This window comes from Scylla paramamosain, chromosome 37 (assembly GCF_035594125.1).
Source record: "Scylla paramamosain isolate STU-SP2022 chromosome 37, ASM3559412v1, whole genome shotgun sequence".
Lineage (NCBI taxonomy): Eukaryota > Metazoa > Arthropoda > Malacostraca > Decapoda > Portunidae > Scylla > Scylla paramamosain.
The window spans coordinates 10,765,001-10,776,856 of record NC_087187.1 but is presented as its reverse complement, the minus strand read 5'-3'; the positions used below and the strand labels follow the sequence as shown (position 1 = coordinate 10,776,856).

Here is an 11,856-nt window from a genome sequence, read left to right as displayed (position 1 = left end):
AACATGTTGTGACCTGTGTAGTCACTTCCTCTCAATGATCTCATACGAGATCAGCAACTTTTATAGCCTGCTATTCTCATATTACATCTACTGGTGTTTTCAAGCATTCAAATGTTTTATGTATGTTACTTCAACATGTACTATATGATATTATCTTCTAATTGTAGTTTAGTATGATTTATTTTCGTACTTTTATATTAACAATTCTCAGGAGTACAATTTTGATATTTTCAAGCTTGTATATCAATTAATTTAAAGCGAAAATTTTTAAAATATCATGTGGATATCAGAGAAATATACCTAATAGATATAGCATGAAGGTTAGATATGCGTATATACAGTCAGATAATTACGAAATCTGTTAATTTTTAAGTGATCTCATATGAGATCACCAGGAGGTAATGGGCTAAGGGGGGTGTCCCTCACCTTCATCCTCCCCAAACTCATGTATGCCTCCCCAGCGTGGTCCTCCTCCCTCACATACACCCATCAGCTACAGCTGGAGAGTGTGCAGAAAAGGGCGTTCAGGGTCATCCTTGGCCCTGCCTACAACCACCTATGATGAATCCCTGACCACCCTGAGTCTGTCCAGACTATCCACCAGGCACCGAGAGGCTCTGAAAAAGTTTGCAAGGGGACTGCTGCATCATCCACGTCTCAGACACATGCTGCCGCCTGACGCGCCTCGCCCGGTCCGTGCCACCAGACACCACAACAAGATAACGCCCCTAAAGGCGCCGCGCACGGACCGGTACAGACTCAGCGCGATTCCCACCATGGTGCGAGCCATCAATCACTAGTATTTCCCTTCTAGATTAGACTTACCTTTAGGATAAATGTTAAGTATTTCCCAACCCCCTCGGTACATTTTCAGTTTGTTAACTGCCTAAAGAATAAACAGTTTATTATTATTAATATTATTACACACACACACACACACACATCAGGAGGAAAGGAAGAGACAGCGGACTTCTATATAAGACTTTATTGACGGGTACAGACAAGGCTTTAATGACACTTGACAGTAAGAAAATAGATATACCACTGCTGCGGACACCCTGTTGCCGCACGTACTCTGTTCCACGCCTGGCCGCGGGATAGGGTGAGGGATTATGGGGTGAGGAGTGGGGCATTGGGACAGAGGAGGGGTGAAAGGGGTGCGTTGGTGTGGATGGGAGGGAGAGCGGCTGCGGCCCTAGTCAGTGTTCGCCTCTTGCCTTTCTCTATAAACTCTACAATATATTCAACTTTTGATAATGTGGTGGTGGTGGTGGTGTTGTGGTGTGGTGAGGAAGGCTTCACAGGGCGCGCATCACCACGCCAGCGCGCGGGATGCCGGTGTGTGAGGTGGCTTCCTGGGCTGGCCTGGTGCCGCGCGCTGCAGCACCAGAGGGACTTTGATATCATGTTATGCCGTGGAATGTGTGAATTACTGTCCTGCCGCGGCAGCCTGACTCATGACGCATGACTCATGACTCACTGACTGACGGAGTGACTCGCTGTACATGGCTCAGCCTTAACGCTACGAGACTTCATCGAAAAAAAAAAAAAAAAAAAAAAAGTGGCGGGGGAGGAGGGAGGGCCGACAAGGCGAGCGGGGCTCCAGGGTGGGGGCCTCCCAGCCAGGCTACCACGCCTGCCCCGCCTCTCCCCTCCTCCAGGGAAAGTAAATGTCTCAAGGAACAAACTAATCAGTAAAGCGTCTTCATCGATCAGAGGATGGAAGACCCGAGTACTCCGGCAGGCGGATTCCACATTTCCTTCTTCTCCTCCTGCTGCTGCTGCTGCCACCCACCCACACTCTCCGCCGCCACGGCTGCCCTGCCCCGGCCCGCTAGCCCTGCACAGCGCCGTCTGCAGCGTGGAGACAGGCTTGGTGCCTGTCACGCGACGGGAGGCCCTGTCGGGGTGCGGGCGGAGCAGGGCGTGGCCCATGGCCTAGGTAGGTGTGGGCGCCGCACCGCCGCCTGCCGTGCTCCTCCTGACCGCTGGTACATAAATGCCAACATGTCATTATCACTATACTTATAATTATCAATAATAATATTATTACTAATAAAAGACGAACAGTAACGGTGTGTCGGCGAGAGGGTGAGTGCAGATGCCAACGTGATGACGAGATGCGTATGTACAGGTGAGGCGCGATGGTGTGAAATGGCGTGGCGATGACGACGACGACGATGAGGACGACGTAACATGCGTTGTCTGGGACTAGTGAACAGATCGCGGCCGTCGCCTGAACACGACACAACAATGATCCTGGATCACTGCCTACAGGAGTTCCTCCGAGCAAGACTTAGCCTACTTACTACTAATACTGTGCAGCGACGCCCCCGCGGCGCGGGGACCGCCTGCCCCCGTTAACCCACTGGCAGCGGGGAGGGGCGCTTGAGAGGGATACTTTTGGCGACCACTGCGGGATGAATGTGTGAGCGGCGGGGGCCGGATGCGGGGAGGGGCACGGCCCTTCCAAGGTCAGCCTCAGTGACGGGGGAGAGGAGAGTGGCGTGTGTGGTGACCGTGTGAGGCCGGCATGACTACCACTCATGAGGGCCAGGCGTTCAGGCGTCCTCCGTCAGGGGGTCCATGGTCATGGTCTTCTTGTAGGGCAGCTCGGGGTTCTCGTCCCAGTCTTGGGGCCGCAGGTGGTGTGCCTTCAGGATGGGCCGCGTGGAGGCGATCCATTTCTGTACACACAAACAAATTTTAGTAACGACGGTGTGCCGCGCCCCCTCCTAATTTGTATATCACCTACGCATCGCCCTTCCCCCACTCTCTCTCTCTCTCTTTCTCTCTCTCTCTCTCTCTCTCTCATACACACACCGCGTAGTCTAGTGGTCAGCACACTCAGCTTACAATCGAGAAGGCCCAAGTTCGAGTCCCGGGCGCAGCGAGGCAAATGTGCGAACCTCTTAATGTATAGTCCCTGTTCACCTAGCAGCAAGTAGGTACAGGATGTAACCTGAGGGGTTGTGACTTCGCTGTGTGATGTGTGGTGTGTAAATGGTTTCAGTCCTACCCAAAGACTGGTCGCTGAGCTCTTTCCACAGGGGAACCAACATACGACCTTTGGTGAATGACACACACTCACCTCTCGCAGTGTGCCGGGGTACTGGAACAGCTTATAAAGGGTGAAGCCGGGGATCCAGAGGAGGGAGCCGAACACCAGCAGCCAGCCCAGGGCCTGCGCCCAGATCGGGTACACATACACTTTGTTGTAAGTGAGCGGGGTGTGGAAAGCGATGGCGCACACCACCATCATCTGTGTGGGGAAGGGAAGGTGAGATGGGACCAGAATATTGCATATTTAATCCTACTGTCATCGTTATTAGCAAGATAAAATATAAAGAGGTTATGAGGTTGCTAGCAATAGTAATATTTATCAATAACTACTAGTATTATGTTATACTACTGTAACTACTACCACTACTATCACTACAATCACCACCACCAATAATAACAAAAACAGTTCAGGAAGCTATGTTAAGTAAGACCAACAAGTCAACATGAAAGAAGAAAAAGATGAGAGCAGAACAGAACGAAGGAAAGAAAGAAAAAAATTTCAACGTGTGTATATGACTCCAACACCTCCAGTACTTACGAAAGTGAGGAGTGGCGTCACGAACCTCCAGCAGAACTTGAGGTATGGGTTGATCTTACGGTTGAGCATCATAGCAATATTATCGTAGAACCTGTTGGCTCCATACACCCAGGCGATGACGATGCACTCACAACAACAGATGGTGAGCAGGATAATACCGCTGGCTGAATAGGAGTCGAAGATTTGGAACACGTACATGCCGCCCTGGAATGATAAAAGGTGCTTAGTTTGTGTGGTTCTTTAAAGAGAGGTGGGTTTAAAGAAGAGGTGGATGTGGTTGGCAAGGAGAAAAGTGTGAAAATCTGTGTGTTTCTTAGAGAGAGGTTTAAAGGATATCTGTGTGTGGTTATTAAAGGAGAGGTGTAGAAATTTTGGAAAGAGGAGTGATTTTGGTAAGATACGTAGATATTGGAAGATGGGTCTCTCTCTCTCTCTCTCTCTCTCTCTCTCTCTCTCTCTCTCTCTCTCTCTCTCTCTCTCTCTCTCTCTCTCTCTCTCTCTCTCTCTTTCATCACTCGTTACCTTCTTATCATCTTTTCCTCGTTTCCCTAGCCTAGAGTGAAAGGTTGGCGCCATATGCAAGTCTCCTCCAATTGTTTCTATTCCTTGCATCTTCCTCTGTGACTCTTATCCTCTGCAGTTCTGCCACAACTTCACCTCTCCATCTCGCTCTGTCTTCTCCTCGATCTTCTTCCCTCAACTGGTTTTCTCCAGGCTCTTTTAATCGGTTCCTGGTCTTCTCTTCCTACTACGTGACCAAACCTAATTTTTTTTATCTTATCATTTCCGTAATACATTCCACTCCTGCTCTCCTCATCACTCGTCACCACCACTCACCAACTATTACTACTCCTCATCGCTTCTCAATCCTCACCATATACCACTCGTCACCAATCGTCACCAGTCGTCACCATTCGTCACCACTCACCTGCATCACCATGGTGCAGCCGATGACCATGTCCACGAGACACACCACCCCCACCAAAATCTCGCGACGGTGGCCCACACGCAGGTAGTCAGGGAACAGGTCCACTACAGCAGTCACCACCGACTCCACCTGCAGGGCGAGGCTCATTGTTATTACTCATGTCATCGCCACTCATGTGAACTTGTCATGTCAACTCTTGTCTTTTACCATCCATGTTTGTTGACTTATGTTAGTGCTACCTTTATTTTTGTTTATCTTGTTAATCGTGTCATCACCGCTCACGTCAACTCTTGTTTTTTACTAATGTTTGTTATGTTATATCAGTGTCACCATTAGACTACTCATGTTTGTTAGGTCATGTCATTTGCCACTCGTGTCTCCCAACTCAGTTGTCTCTATCACCACCAGCTATCTCTCACCACTAATCACATCATCTTCACTACTACTACTCTGCTACTCATATCATATCACCATCGCTATCAGTTGATAACACCATCCCTATCCCTCATGTCATCATCATCACCAGTTGATATCACTACAATTGTTCCTCGTCATTACTCTCATCACCACTACTTCACCACCACTATTCCCCACAATAACCATCACCATCTTCACCCCCTATCACAATATTATACCACCATCCTATCACTATACCCCCACTACCACTACCAACGCAACCACCACCACCACTGACTGACCTGCACAAACTGAGAATCCAATCCAACCATCAGGATCATGCAGAAGAAGAGGGCAGACCACAGAGGCGCCATGGGCATAGCGGCCATGGCCTTAGGGTATGCGATGAAAGCGAGACCGGGGCCTGCAGGGGAGGAAGAAGGGAGGTGGATGAGTGGGTGAGAGGGTGGGTGATGGGGAAATGGGGATGACTTATAGGTAGTGGAGGATGGTTGATGGGGAATAGGGCATGGGGGATTGGTGATTTCTCTCTCTCTCTCTCTCTCTCTCTCTCTCTCTCTCTCTCTCTCTCTCTCTCTCTCTCTCTGATTATGCTGCTACGGCGTTGGTTTCAATCAGTCAACTAGTTTCAGTCATTTAATCTCTCTCTCTCTCTCTCTCTCTCTCTCTCTCTCTCTCTCTCTCTCTCTCTCTCTCTCTCTCTCTCTGTCTCACCTGCTTCCGCTACTTCCTCCATGGGTAATTCCAGCTGGTAGCTCATGAAGCCCAGGATGCTGAAGATGCCAAACCCGGCGAAGATAGAAGTGGCGGAGTTACACACACACAAGATGGCGCACTGCTTGATGAAGTTGTTGTTGAACTTGTTGTAGGAGCCCAGAGCGATCATGCCACCGAGAGCCACAGCGTAGGAGTAGAACACCTGGGTCCCGGCGTCGTTCCACACCTGTAGGACAAACAAATGCACCACTGTAGGCGTAGGAGTCGCGGGTACACTCTACCTGTGGACCGTAGCATCCACCTGGCATATGCCCAGTGTTTCAGTACTGTATGACATATTTCAGTGTCCCATTTTGATTGAGAGAGAGGCGACAAAACAAAGTGGGGGATGGGGAGGCAGCCTTGGGTACTCCGATGGCCTGAGACAAGACCTTCCGTTTTCTGTCTTGACTTGACCGAGCCAGCCATTGGACTCTGTGGTCTGTTTGGCCACGGCAGCTCCACTCCTCTAGTGCAGACCTCTCAGGCCACACCAGATCTCTTACCCACTCACTGACCGGTAAGTCTCAAGACCTCCAGGCACTAACTGTCTGGTCCTAACTGCAGTCCCAAGACCTCTTACCTACACACCTCTCAGTCCTCAGTTCATCTCTCTGGCTTTTTCTACTTTTCCCTCTCTCTCCTTCTCCTCCATTCCATCTCTTTCCTTTCCTCCTCTCCTTCCTTGCCTCTCCTTTTCTCTCCTTCCATCCATCTCCCTCTCCTTCCCGCCCTCCTAGCTGTTGTCCTACTCTCACAGCTGCCCGGGAGGTGGGGGTCCCCGCCAAGCAGCACCTACAGTACAGTGCAGCACCACACCCAGGCACTGCTCCCTGCATCCTCCTGCTCTGCTGACCTTAGAGCTGTCGTGCAAGCAACAACATGCAGCTTATGGGTCAATGCATGTCATCATCATCATCATCATCATCATCATCATCATCAACATCAACATGAACACTGTAAACATCTTCACCATCCTCCTCATCACCATCATCGCTGTCATGTGTTCACAAGAAGCAATACCATCATCAACAGCAACAAAATCAATCATCATCATCATCATCATCATCATCATCATCATCATCATCATCATCATGGCGGGCGTCGTGGTCGTCGCCGCAGCCCTTGCCACCATCAGCTGCCAGGTAAGGACCAGGTGCGAGGAGGACCAGGACAGGGCGCCCCTCCCCCCGGCGGGGGGGAAAGGCGGGGCGTCACCCAGGGGGTGGGTCCGCGTGGCAAGCAGTGTGTCTGTGCTGGCGTGGGCGTGGCGCGGTACGCTTGCTCCTGAACGCTAATGGTTCAATGGTGAGTGGTGAGGCTGAAGGCTGAAGGCCGCCATCCCACGCCAGGAGACACACACTGGTGCACACACGCACGCACACGCCCTCATGCCGCGGCTTGTGGTCACTCTCCCCCCGGCGACCAAGTAATTACTGGACACCCGTACCCCCGCGCCGTGCTGTCGCCGCCGCCGCAATGCTCACACCGCCCGTACCGCCCTCACCGTGCCCCCGCCACTTCGGGCTGCCGCCGCCTGTCCCCACGTTGAAGGAGAGGCGTCGGTGCTCTGGCAGGGCTGCCACGCTGGTGAGGGTGACGCGGGCGGCAGCATCATGCTGCGGCCGCAGCGGCAAGCGACGCAGGCTGCGGGTGTGTTGTGAGTGCAATCATTATGAGAAATTAGAATGAGTGAGGAGCCCGAGTGGCGGAGAGGCCCCGGCGGCCCCGGCGGGTCCGGGCCTGCAGAGGCGCCCCGCTTCAGGGGCGGCGTGCGGCCCACGCCACTCGCGTACACAAATGACACAAATAATGACATGGCATAAATTTCAAATTAGTATAGAGAATCAAGACCTCTGAGAGACAGGTGTTGGGGAGGAGACTGTACTTCGAGCACCATACAGAGTGTTACCTGCGATCAGACGAGCCGAGGACATGATGCACAGCCCGCAGCCGCGACCCAGTACTGCATTGGCCCTGAAAACACTGGTTATTACCTGATAATCGAGGACTTTCTCCCATTTAGGCTCGAGGTAGAACCGAATACCCTCAGAGGCTCCTGGCAGCGTCGCCCCACGAACCAGGAGAGCCGTGAGCATCACATACGGGAAAGTGGCTGTAAAGATGGCTCGTTAGTACAGCATCATCATCAACTCAAATCACTTCTGAAAGACAATGCTGGTTAATCAAGAGCGCCGGTCACTCTCGTCTGGGTTGGTCGATGTTTGCGATAAAATGGCAGCTATTTCACATATGCCAAGTATTGCAAACGGGAAGGAAGTGACTGGCTGTTGATGATGGTGGCATAGATCCTCGATCAGAGCAGGCTGTCTGGCGTGTGACGTACCTGTGAAATACATGATCTTTCCGGTCACTTTGACGCCCTTCCAGATGGCGAAGTAGGTGCACAACCACGAGAAGATGAGGGCGCCGAACAGAGGCCACACCATCGTACCCATCTCATCCACGCCTTCCGTGATCTGAAGCACGCGGTTGCTGCAAGGGAAGGATTCTTACAAGGTGTCGCGACTTCAGGAAATGGGGACAGCCAATTAGCACTTTGAACTGGGAACTGATGCATTTTTGGGACAAGCCTGGGGAGTGAGGGGAAATTAGTGTGATTTCTGGGGCAAGTTATCTTTCCATCTTCCAGTCCTTATCCCACTCCTTTGCCATCCATCCACTCACTCCACTCTTTCTCTAGGTACTCCTTTTTACTCTTCTTTCCACTTCTTCATTTCCTATTCCTCCATTTCTTTTCCATTCTTCTACTTCACTCCTCTCTCTCCACCTCGCACTCTATGTCCCTCCACCTCACTCCACACATCAGATCCATTCTTTTAACCACTTCTCCACTTCCCACTCCTCCATTCATTCCTCTGTCTCACATATCATTTCCACTCTCTTTTCCACTTTTTCATGCTATACTCTTCTTCCATCCCTCTATCTCACTCCACTCTTTTCCACTCCTCCTCTCCATCCTTCCTTCCATATTTTCTCCACCTCACACCAAGTATCAGCTCCACTCTTATTTTCACTCCATTCTCCGCTCCATCCCTTTTACTCCACTACACATTTTCTTCTAAGTCCCCACTCCACTTCTTCATCCTTCCATCTCATTCCATTCTTCCTCCCTCTCCTCAACTCTCCACTCCTCCTTCACTCTTTCACTCCACTCTACTCCATCCCACCAGCTCACTCTCATCCACACTTCCTTCTACTTCTCCACTCTCCTAATACTCACTCCCAAAACTCCACCACCGAGTCCTTGGGTGTGAGGTTGAGCGCCTTCAGGTCCTGGATGAAGGAGTGATTGGTGTTGCCGTCTACACACACGTCTGTGTTCCACCTGTTGGGGATAAACACTCTTTAGTCACTGTCCTGATTACCTGCTTTGGTCTCCGGGTGATTTGTTATGCGTGTAGTGCTTCCTCGTTGTTTACATCGTGGGTTTTATTTTATTTATTTATTTTTCGGGGTAGTTAATTTGTCTTGGTTTATTTATATATTAGGATTTTTTCTGATTACGATTTTTTTTTTCATAAATTTCTCTGTTGGAATTTTTTTCTAAATTTTCTATAAACTTTTTATATTAGGATCTTTGAGGTTAACGTTATTTTTTTCTCTCTCATTTAATATCTCTCACTACACACTCGTGCCAAATCAAGAAACCTTTCTTGAACTCCTTGTCTGACTTTTTTTTTTTTTTTGGAAGAGGGAGCAGCAGTTCAATAACTTTTGTATCTTAGTCAGCCTCTTCCTTTACACATATATATATAAAAAAAACAAAAAAACAAAAACAAATAAATAAATAAATCTTTAAGTCTGGAGCTGAACTAACAAACCTTTCTACAACTCTTATTTAGCCTAAAAAAGAAGAAAAAAAAAAAAAAAAAAGGACACTTAAATAACTTTTCAAACATTTTAGTGCACTAAAACTAAACCGACCAACGTTTCTGAAACTTTTTTGAAACCTCTCTTGCCCTAACTAATATTCCAGAAATCCCTTGCCCTAACTAACATTTCTGAAACCCCTTGTTTCGAACTAACATTCCTGAAACCACTTATCCTAATTAACATTCCTGAAATCCTTTGTCTCTAACTAACATTACTGAAACACCTTACCCTAATTAACATTGCTGAAATCCCTTGTCTCTAACTAACATTCCTGAAACTCATTGCCCTAGCTAACATTCCTGAAACCCCTTGCCCTAATTAACATTTTCAAACTCTTGCCCTAATTAACATTCCTGAAACCCCTTGCCCTTGCTAACATTTCTGAAACCCCTTGCGTCAGTGCTGGGGTGTGGCTGCAGACTCACCAGTTGCCGCAGCTGGACCATGGTAGTTCGGCTTGGAAGGAGAGCACGAAGTAGAAGAGAGCCCAGGCGATGATCACAATGTAGTACACGTTGAGCCAGTTACACACAACGATGGCCGCGTACCCGATGCCTGCGTGGGGAGAAGGTAGTGGAAGTGGTGGTGGTAGTAGTAGAGGGAACAGAATTACGTAGTAGCAAGAGGAGAAGAAGGAGCAGGAATGGTGTTGGTGTTATTTAGGTGATAGGAGATGAACGAAAGTAGTACTGGTTGTAGTACCTAATAGATGTACAAAGTGATGGTGGTGGTAAAAATAGTAGTAGTAGTAGTAGTAGTAGTGGTGGTGTTGGTGCTGGTGGTGGTAGTAGTTGCAACAACATATAAACGATGTATAATAGTTTTCAATCTCTCTCTCTCTCTCTCTCTCTCTCTCTCTCTCTCTCTCTCTCTCTCTCACCTTGGAAGAGCGGGCACATTTTCCACACGGAGATGCCTCCTTCACTCATGAACTGGCCGATGCCAACCTCCAGGAAGAACATGGGCATGCCACCAAGCAGGGCACACACACAGTACGGGATGAGGAACGCCCCTGGGGAGAGAGAAAAAAATAACAATGTCAGTTTTATTCTGATATTCAACCTTATTGCTGTGAAAATGCGAGATAGACAAACAGACAAACAGACAAAAAGATGGACAGACAGACATACAGGTATAAGGTCTGTAGATTAACAATAGGTTAGTATATGACGGGGCGCACACACACACACACACACACACACACACACACAAACATACAAGCGCCCATACATACCAAGGTATTGAACGTAGGTGTGTGTGTGTGTGTGTGTGTGTGTGTGTGTGTGTGTGTGTGTGTGTGTGTGTGTGTGCGTGACTCGCAGGGAATCATTAGACACGGTACTATATCGTGTGTGTGTGTGTGTGTGTGTGTGTGTGTGTGTGTGTGTGTGTGTGTGTATGTAATCGGTAACATAATGTGTGTGTATAATCGGTAACATAATGTGTGTGTGTAATCGGTAACATAATGTAACTATGCAGCTTGTGTTTAGCGTGTTACTCATGTAGCAGTAATCAGGTATATGTAATTGAGTATCTGCGTATATCCTCATGTGTAATTCCCAGGTTTCATTTGTGTAATGCAACATGAAATCGATCGTTCTAGAAGATAAATAATCAAGTAACCTTATATATGTAATCGGTTATTCGTATATACTCGTAATTCAATGATTCCAAGAATGTACTGCAAAATTATAAAATTTACATCTAACATATAAATCAGCAAATAATCGTTTATATGTAATCAGCTCATTTATTTCTACTTTTCATATTTAATTTTATCAAACTTGAATCCCTTTATCTTTTACCCTATCTTGATTACATTAATAAGGATTTTGCACCACTCTTGTTACATCCTATATCCCTCTGAACACTTCAGTATCTTCATTATATCCCCTCTTATTTTTGGATTCTGATAACAAACCCCTTAAGAAATCTTGTCCACATCAATCTTGTTACATCCTTTAGGACACTTCACTAACAGATCCCTTCTTATTCTTGCACTCTGATTAATAACTCTAATTTTGCATCAACCTTGTTACATCCCTTAGGACACTTCATTGCCTCCATCAGATCTCTTATTCTTGTCCTGTCTTGTACTAACCCAAAGAATCATATCCACATCTTGTTAGATTCTTTAGGACACCTCAGTACCTCCACCATAATTAGCTATTGAATCACACGTGTACTACTGACTCACAATTTGTACTTCTGGTCACGCACAATACGAGTAAAGGTGTGCAGGGTATGGCGCCGCGAA

The 11,856-nt window shown here is 48.1% G+C and overlaps 1 protein-coding gene across 1 annotated transcript in view; it reads right to left on the bottom strand.

Annotated features, from left to right (window-relative positions):
- Window positions 1-968: 968 nt before the first annotated feature.
- The window catches only part of LOC135091493 (sodium- and chloride-dependent GABA transporter 2-like), a 21,461-nt gene continuing 10,573 nt past the window's right edge, over window positions 969-11,856 (bottom strand). Inside the window, exons 2-12 of the mRNA XM_063989177.1 lie at window positions 10,480-10,611; window positions 10,025-10,154; window positions 8,947-9,051; window positions 8,050-8,198; window positions 7,700-7,818; window positions 5,661-5,889; window positions 5,228-5,349; window positions 4,530-4,658; window positions 3,602-3,805; window positions 3,092-3,262; window positions 969-2,687 (exon numbers count right to left, since the gene is read on the bottom strand). Coding sequence (XP_063845247.1) covers window positions 2,562-2,687; window positions 3,092-3,262; window positions 3,602-3,805; window positions 4,530-4,658; window positions 5,228-5,349; window positions 5,661-5,889; window positions 7,700-7,818; window positions 8,050-8,198; window positions 8,947-9,051; window positions 10,025-10,154; window positions 10,480-10,611 — 1,616 coding nt within the window. The 3' untranslated portion in view covers window positions 969-2,561. The remainder of the gene's footprint in view (window positions 2,688-3,091; window positions 3,263-3,601; window positions 3,806-4,529; window positions 4,659-5,227; window positions 5,350-5,660; window positions 5,890-7,699; window positions 7,819-8,049; window positions 8,199-8,946; window positions 9,052-10,024; window positions 10,155-10,479; window positions 10,612-11,856) is intronic.